Here is a 9,137-nt window from a genome sequence, read left to right as displayed (position 1 = left end):
GCGCCCCGCGTTGGCCGGGGCGGGAAGGAGCGGTTCCCTCATCAAAGATGGCCGCCCTGGAAGTCGTTCCCCCCACCCCCCCACCCCAGCCTGGCGCTGCCGGCCGCTCCCGGCATCCTCAGCGCCCCCCCCCCCCCCCCCCGTGTGGCTGCCGGCGTGCGCGTGCGCGGGCTGCCACGGCCGGCCGTTAGCGCGGCGCTTCCGGCGGGCGCGGGGCCTTGTGGGGGAATCGACGCGCGCCTCTTGTCCGCGGCGGTGCTGAGGAGCGGGAGCCGTGATGGTGAGCGCGGGCGGGCGGCGGGGCGCGCACGGCGGCCCAGCGAGACCCGCCTGCCCGCGGCAGCGGGGCGGGCACCCCGGGATGCTTCCCTTCCCCACCCCCCGTGGCAAGGGGCGGCCGCCGGCGCCATGGGCGGGAAGGCGCGGCGCGGAACGGGGGAGGCCGCGGACGCCTCTCCGGGCCCGGGCGGGCGGCAGCGACCTCGCAAAGTGCCCCGCCGCCGCCAGGGTCTCTCCGGCACAACGGCCCGTTGCTCTCGGGCAAGGAGGAGGTGGCGGGGAACTCCCGCCCTGGCGTGGAGCGGGACTTGCCCGGGAGCCTCAGCCCATCCCGGGGCGGTTCTGGGAGCGCAGCTCTTCCCGGCGAGCGCTGGCCTCGCGGGTGCCTTCCTTAAATGGCTGATTCGCGGTAACTGAGGCGGTTTCTGCCCATGCTGCTTTCCTGGCCCCCTCCCAGCACTTGGAGGAGGGAAGGGCGGTAACTTGCGCCGGTGGGCTGCTTGAGTGGCACGCTAAAGCACAAAGGCCTACCGGCCGCAATCAATTGTTGCATTCAGCTAATAAATTTAAATATGTCGAAGCAAGTTGTTGCCCTGGGGTGCAAGGACGGCTGCTTCTGGGTTTGCAGCAAACTTCTGCATCTGTCTGGCACTTGCTCAAAAGCAGTTAGCTCCTACTAGGGTGAGCAGCCACAAGCCCTGGCCCTGTTGTCCAGAGTGGAATCATGTGACACTCAAACCTTAAACCAGTTTTTCTGCCTTGCAGAAGTAACTGAAAGGCATTTAGTTGTGTGCGGTATACTACTTGTATTTGCATCACTGCATATCTTATTCTTACAGCACTTGTTTATCTTCCTTTCTTATTGTTTTTTGGCTTGGGGGTTTTGGTTGGTTGTTGGGGTTTTTTTGGGGGGGGTGTTGTTGGGTTTTTTTTTTCTTTATTGTTCAGTAGATTACAATTGGTGGAAGCCTCTTTGCGCCAGTGCTGCCTAGCTCCTGCTGGTTTGGCTGTCAGCACTGCCTTAACTGTTTCTACACGTTTTAGTTTTCAGTAACTGGAGCACTTTCTAAAGTACTCTTTAGAAGTTCAAAATTGTTGTGGTATAAACCGTGCGGTATCTCATTCAGTGACCTGCTTAACAGCAGCCAACACAACTCTGCTTTTAAAGAAAATGCACGAAAACCCAACATATGCCATCAAAATAATAAGAGTCTATACTGGGCTCTTCCTGACAACCTGATCCTAACACCTGAAGGTTTATGGATCTTTGCTTGTTTTGGTTTTCTCATACCCAAAGGAAAACATAATAGTTATTAATCACACCGATCTTAGCCTTGTCATCTAGGTACGTATTCAGCAGGACAGGTTACAGTTGGAGGAAGCTTCTCTCAGGCTTCTGAACAAGTCACTTTTTTTTTTAACTTTTAGGAGAGAAGGAGAAATTTTGTCAAAACTATTGTTTTTTCCTCCCATAAGTAAAATAATGGGAAGTTCCCAAAGAAAAGTTTGAGATGTAATGCATTTATTATGTAATACGATGGCCCCAATGACATTCATCTCAGTAATTTCCACACCAGTATCTGATAGGGATATTGTAAACTCTCTGAAATGATAAACAGTTGAAAGCCAGAAGCCCAAATAATTTCTGCTGTAAACTTCGGAAAGAATTGGCTTACATGTCTGGCTCACTTTTTTTTTTCCTGTAATCTGATTATCGGGATAATTTCAGAATATATACACTTATTTAACACTCAAAGAATGGGAGGAATTGCCTGGATATTTATAGGCCAGAAAACCTAAAATTATTCCGCAGCAAGATACTGAAAGACGAAGTACAGAATTTAGTCGGTTATCAAGCAGTTCAGTTTTACCTGTGCTCTCTTAGGTTTTGTCAGGCAAGCAGAACTGTTTTTTTTAATACTGAGTTTTGTTTAAAGGGATGAGTATGTGTGTGTAATCAGACACCACAAACCTGGTTTGCAAGACATTCTGATGTGAAAATACACACTGACTGAACTGGCCAGTACACCTCATCCATTGTTGTTAGTTAACAAGAGATCCTTAGTCAGATGCTCCCAAGAAGTCAGAGTTGCAAGTCCTGGAACCAAGCCTTGTCATCACTGACCAGCAAATAAAAATGATAGTGCTGGAAAAGGTATTTTATAATAAAATTCGGCAGTCATTCAGACTCCCTGGTAGGACACGCCTGTTCAAGTACTATGCACTTAGGAACAGCCAGATACCAGCCCCCCTTGGGGAATTCCTTTCAAATCTAGCATCCTCTGGCATATATGAAAGTGAACTTAAATGGTCTAGTCTCCTTTGTGTGATCTTTGTTACAGTGTGTAGCTCTGAGTTCCCCTCTTTTTCCATTTCTGATTGGGAAAAGTCTTGCTATGTAACTCTCTGTAACTTTTTACTGAGTTTCTCCGAGTGTCTTCTACCGTGTTATTTGAGACAGAATTTAAAGAGCTGAAAACTGTATTCCAGGCATGGGAACACTCTGTCATGGTACAAAAGTGTACTGTCTCCATATATGTTCCTTGTAAATCCTAGTATTTGCCATTTTTCTGTCACCACACTTGATGGACACTGAACTGGTATCTTCACCAATACATGCAAATTGTGGGTCAGGATTAATTTAAGCTAAATAATACACTAAGGCATTTGTTTGCAGTGTGTCCTACTCCGCAGTTACCTCCATGAATATTGCATGTTGTGTGCTCACCTCATATATTAGCATTGAAAATGTTGAATCCAATTAGCAGCACTGGAAATGGTGTTTTGTAGCGTGCTTGCAAACTTTCTGTGCTGTGTAACCTGTTAATTAGATCACAGATTGTGTACACTTCAAACGTCTTTCTTGTTTGCTCAAATTATTTGCTGTAGCCAAGTGAAAATTATTACAGAAATAAAGCAAGCCACAGACTGTACAACCATCTAAGTCTTTCCTGCAGAAGAACAACCTTACAGATCCCGACATTTGGAACCGTTATCTGTGCCATAATTACTGTTTCAGTAGACTCACTGAAGTATGAAAAATCAGTGCATCTGTTTTGCAGGAAATCATCTTGAATACTAAGTGTGGTATTGTATAATTTGCATTCCCCTGAAGTTAAATGAATAACTCAAAATAGTCATTTCTGGTAAAATCTTTAAGGGGAGACTGGCAGTGAAGTTAAGTTGGATTCCTTCCTTGCTCTTTAATTGGGGTATTTCAAATCTTACTAATAGCTTGCATTTAGAATGGAATAAATAAATGCACTACTGCATGGCTTTTATAGATTGACTTTATTGCTTCGCTTTTGCATTTAAATAGAAATTACCATTTCTGTGGTATCTTTTTCAGCACAGTAGCTGCTTTCCTGGTGATTTTAGGCATTTTAAAGTTACATAAGGATTGATGGGAACCAAAGATTTCTAACACAGCTTATATGAACAGTAAATGCTATTTGGAAAATGCCTGTGTCCTTGATTGCTTGTTCAGTATTATAATATTATGCTTCTTTTTAATGCCTCATTCAGATAAATAACTTGATTAAAACAAAAAAATCATTCAAATTTTGCAAGTAACTTGTTTTCTTGGCATGTCTTTTGTTTTTCAGTCTCACACAATTCTACTTGTCCAGCCTACCAAGAGGCCAGAAGGCAGAACATATGCTGATTATGAATCGGTGAATGAGTGCATGGAAGGTGGGTGCAGACATGGTAGTCAAAACTGTTGTTAAAACCCCATTTTGACGTATTCCCAGACTTACTCAGTAAGAAGATAAGTTGCTGTTCATGTTTTCCCAAGGTAATTTAAAAAAAAAAAAAGTAAAAATGTCTCATTATTTTAGTTTACCAATGTTTTAGCAAACTAAAAATTGGTTATTTTTAGTTTCTAAAACTTCATTTTTACATTAAATGTCTCTTTTTGATTTAACTAGATGGAACCACATACAATTCGTGAGAATAGGCAATATTCTTGGTGGGGCCATGCAGCAGGCTTGCCTGAATGCACCTCTTGCTAATTTTTGTGCTAGCCATGTAAAGGAAAGTTTGCCACTGGAAATAACATATAAAATAAAAGTATGTGTGCAATTGATGCATAATTTGCAGCCTTGTAGCATATATGCCAGAGCAAAAGTCCTGTGTGACTCTGAGACACACAGTGAGCTAGGAAAGAAGATTGAGATGCTACAGCTGTATGATTTAAATGTGGACATTCACTTGACATTAAGAATTCTAGTTCAGGAAGTTTTGTCAGGCAAACAAAAGCATAATAAAAACCATGTAAAGCCTCTGTGCTCACTTTCATGCTATATTCTTCTCAAATGTATCTGAATTATTTATGGGCTAGCTTAAATAAAACTGATTTAAATTCATCTACAGGCTTGTGCTGTCACTCTTATCTCAGTATCCCTGTTTGACTCTTTCATAAAGAATGATCTTTCTTCTGAGATCTGAGTAGCTGTATGTGACACTAGTTCTTCTCTCAGGTGTTTGTACAGTAGGAATATATGGTGCAATTGCTGTCTTAAAATTATCAGAAGGAATTTCATGTTTCCATTGCAGCTTACTGCATGGAAAGTTACATCTTTGACAGAACTAAAACTTTTCCCTCTTGGTGATGACAGTGCTTCTTTCCATGCATCTTATCTGATTTTATAGTAGTATGTTTCAATGCAAATAGCTAAAGCAAAAGCATTTCAAATCCTCAGAATCTGAGTAAGATGGTTATATCTCTGTTTTTATGGTAGTCATCTCTAAACTTTCCTGATATCTGTGGTTCAATAGCTGAAGAAGTTTCAGCAAATACAGTTGTTTTTTTTTAACGTTGCTCTTGTTTCTCTGTAGGAGTCTGTAAAATGTATGAAGAGCATCTGAAGAGAATGAATCCAAACAGTCCATCCATTACGTATGATATCAGCCAGTTGTTTGACTTCATTGATGACTTGGCAGACCTCAGCTGTCTTGTGTAAGTTGAGTTGTACAAGTCCATTTCAGTGACTTAAAGAAGTCAGAAATTTACGTGTTCTGTGTGAAATCTGGTTAGGTTCTGGGTGGTGTTTGCAGTAACTGTTTGTAAGGCAGCAGTATTGCAGCTGGCGTGCCATTTCGACCACGCCAATTAACTACATTGGAATGAAGTATCTGTAAAGAAACCTTAGAAACTGACAGTTCCACTTGGATTTTAGTCACATTGAAGCTTCCAGCATTTCAAATATTGAAGTCCAGCAATCAAATACAACTACATAAGTTATTTATTTATGGTAGAATCTGTTTAAATTTGGGCTGTATCTGCAGTTGGTCCAATTCTTAAGGAAGCAGAATGATTACGGAATTTTATTCAGCTGAGGGCTGTACTAGTGGTATGGTAGAAGTCTACAGAAGTGCATCCAACCGTTTATTTTGATCAAGATACAGCAAGATGAAAGTTTTTGTAAATCCTAATGAAGTGATCTGTTCCTAGCAGATGAGTCCTTCAGAGAGCCCTAGCTAATTGTTTTAAGTGTTCTTGTGAATACGTTATCTCCAGTTCTCATCTGTGTTTTAAAGTTATGGGCAAATATAGTCTTGTGTACTTTCAATTCTGACTGCACTATAAAATCGGATGTTAAATTTCACTAGTCAAAACACAACATTGTAACTGCATCACTTAATCCAGGTCATGAGTACTTTCCACACCGTAAATTTTAAGGTGACGGTTTGATATGACAGTGATACCAACTTCACAAAAATTCCAGGGGAATAAGGATACAAATCTCATATTCAAGTAACAAAAGACATAGTATTATGCTTTTGAGTATCAGAATTCTAGAATTACTGCTCCATTTGAAACCCCAGTGCAAGTACTTGCGTAGCTGCACAGTGAACAGCCTTTGCCACTTAATACATTTAAAATAAAAGGCTATTTAAAAAAACCCAAAACATCAGTTTGCTTTCCTTTGCATTCTGATGTATAGAACCTTATATTACTGGTAGTGACTTATAAAAGGCATTTAACAATGTTTTCAGTAGAATAGGTAAAACAGGATTACAGTTTCTGCAGTTTTCCCTAGACATTCTGCCACGTTTGATCTTCAGGTGTCAAAGTGCTGGGCTGACGCGGCTTGAAAGACACACTTTGTTTTAGTTTATCTAACAGACTGAAGCTAGCTACTTCAGGAAGTAGTAACTGTTTTCTAGGAATCTTGTGCCTTTCTTAATTAGGCTTGTAAACTTGTCATCCTGCCAATTCAGCTTACAGTTTTCCACCAGATGGCACACATAGCATACCAGACATGTCTTGTGTTCGTGAAGATTCCTAAAGTACCTGCTATCCATTCTTGTGGTGTAGCATTATGAATGGATTGGGGTGGGGGGATAAATTAGTAACTTTTCCTGAAACTAACATTTCTTACACTGCACTGGAAATATTACTATTACTACATCAATATATACTAAAACTTTCTATGGCCTTGAACCAGTCATGTTGGGTTTTAAATAACAAGGTGTTCTTAGAAACAGTATGCTTAGGGATTTTTCTTTAGGCAAGAACTGTAAATTGTTCTACATTGAGTTGACTCTGGATTTTTATTTAGCTTCTAAGATTAATGAAATCTTGACCTTCTTATCTGATTAGAAATACACGTACCAAGATTTAAAAACTGAGTAGAACTTCAGTAGTTCTTGAAGTATGCAGTGAAAATACCATCTTCATCAAAAAAACATTCAACTTCAACAGCTAACGGGGAAAGGAGGGCATGAATCTACACAGATAACTTCACACAGTTTGCTTTCACTTTTGGTCTAATTATGCTTCAATTCAACAGTGTCTTGAGTGACTGAGTTCTTGGCCCTGGCAAGAAATCTTGCTGGCGGACTACTTTTATCAACTATTCCTGAGTAGCAAAGAAAATGAGTCTATGGGTTCTTGTTTTCAGTTTGCTTTTTAAGAACTGTCCTTGTTCGGTAGAGGTAAGCTTGCCGTCACTATCAGCTGGCAAGAATCGTTTGTCATCCATCTGTGAGTCTACCTTTGCTCCTGAAAGACTGTAGTTTTCAAAAAATTCCAACTGCTAGTGGAACACTTAAAAGCTTACATGAACACTTGTGCTAAGTAGTATTGAAAAAGTGCTTGGCTTGTTAAGACAAATTGGATCATTTCCTGGTGGAACTATTATTCTTCATTCTGAGCTCAAGAATACTAAGGTGCTCTATTTGTTGTCTCCCATAAGCAATTATGTTCAGGAATTAAAATGTGAACATGCTGTGATCCAGGCACTCAGTAGTCCTTGGAGCATCTAGTTTTATTTCAGGTTCTTACTGATTTGCTGGGTAACTGGTTTTTAGCGAACAGGATAAATCTGTTTGATAAGCCACAATTCCCATCTTCTTCTCATATTACTTGTGTTCTGCACACAGCTTTCTGCCTCATACACTTGAGGATGCTTAATTGTTTTGTGAAGTTCTTCTGGTAAACGTACTACAGGGCAGACTAATACTGCATTTGTGGTTTTTTTTTTCCTCTCTAGTTACCGTGCTGATACTCAGACATACCAACCGTACAATAAAGACTGGATAAAGGAGAAGATCTACGTCCTCCTCCGCAGGCAGGCCCAGCAAGCCAGCAAATAATGGGGGCACCATCATTAAAGGGGTTTGGGGGAGGGCTTGGACAACAGGCGTGTACAGAGTGTAGTAGTGAACGTTTTGTATTATAGTCATCCTGTTGCCATCTTACTAAACTCTTTAGCCAGGACTGAATGTATTGTTAGAGATGCAAGGATTTTGTTGGGTTTGACTTTTTTTTCGGTGTAAATGGAGAAGAAAGTGTAACATCTTCAGCAGAGTTTTAATTTGGTTTTTTCCCTCTTATTAGCTAATGGTCCTACCTTATTTGAACCCCGAGGGCTGTTCACATTGTACTTTGCCACATTCACTGTATGTGCCCTTTGGTGGGGTTTCCAACATTCAGTTTTATGTCCTCGAGGCGGTCTTAATAGGGAATAAAAAAATACCCTTTAGTTAAACTTGAGTGCTGAATTTTGTGGGTTTTGCCAAACAACAAATTAAATCTTTCTTGCCTGTTTGCCAAGGAACAGGGCTCACAAGGTTATGGTGGGCTGAACCAACAGCTATTTGCTGTATTACAGAATGGCTTGAAGTCTGGCCTGCCAAGTTAACTTCTCTGGCCTAATCTTGAGTACTGTCTTTCCTGGGGATCTTTGGGAAGCACAGCAACCCTCTTGCACTCTAAACTTGATCTTTATAAGAGGCATTTATATTCAGGTAAGTGTGTCTGCTCTGGGATAAGTGATGCATAAGAGCAGGCTGAATGTATCACACCACAGACCCCATGAATTACTCTACTTCCAGCCTTCCCCTGAGAAAGGAATAGGCAAAGCAAATTGCTTTGATGGGGATCTGCCCCAAACTGCATTTTCTCTTTACAAAAGATAAGGACTTAACTGTTTGCATGCACTGCAAAATTATATCTGACACTGGGTATCTTGAATGCTGATGTCTTTATAGTTTTGCTGTACTGAAAAAGCTTGGATTGGAGGACACATTAGACCAAAACACCACAGCAGGTAGAAAAGTAAGACTGGCTTGGTACTTTGTGCCTTTTCATTAGTCTAGATTTTGCCTACTATAGGTACAGATTCGAGTCTTGGACTGTACAGGTATACTCAACCACGAGCAGTTGCAGGATTAATAGAGTAACATAATTCTCTCCAGTGCACATAACTCCCTACTACACGTCAATAGTTTCCGATGGACCGCACAGCAAATGGATTGGCTAAAAAGAATCTAAGGTCAAATTGACTGTCTATAGCAAAGCTTTAATGAAAATAGCTTCACTTAAGTGATAAGTAATAGCTGCTGAAGAC

General features: G+C 41.3%; 1 protein-coding gene across 1 annotated transcript; it reads left to right on the top strand.

Moving 5' to 3' along the window:
• Positions 1 to 135: 135 nt before the first annotated feature.
• ERH (ERH mRNA splicing and mitosis factor) lies at positions 136 to 8,276 on the top strand. Its single transcript, XM_030481826.1, has 4 exons — positions 136 to 280; positions 3,885 to 3,972; positions 5,119 to 5,239; positions 7,779 to 8,276. Exons 1-4 carry the CDS (start codon positions 278 to 280, stop codon positions 7,879 to 7,881), a joined length of 315 nt encoding a protein of 104 aa, XP_030337686.1. The 5' UTR covers positions 136 to 277; the 3' UTR covers positions 7,882 to 8,276.
• The last annotated feature ends 861 nt before the right edge of the window (positions 8,277 to 9,137 follow it).

The sequence above is a fragment of the Strigops habroptila genome, chromosome 4, assembly GCF_004027225.2.
Source record: "Strigops habroptila isolate Jane chromosome 4, bStrHab1.2.pri, whole genome shotgun sequence".
In the NCBI taxonomy this organism is placed as follows: Eukaryota; Metazoa; Chordata; class Aves; order Psittaciformes; family Psittacidae; genus Strigops; species Strigops habroptila.
The sequence above is the reverse complement of the archived record's forward strand: the minus strand, read 5'-3'. Positions and strand labels throughout refer to the sequence as shown.

Coding starts and splice junctions, on each gene's coding strand:
- ERH (XM_030481826.1), top strand. Junction 3,973..5,118: donor GGTGAATGAGTGCATGGAAG/GTGGGTGCAGAC, acceptor GTTTCTCTGTAG/GAGTCTGTAAAATGTATGAA. Junction 5,240..7,778: donor GCAGACCTCAGCTGTCTTGT/GTAAGTTGAGTT, acceptor TTTCCTCTCTAG/TTACCGTGCTGATACTCAGA.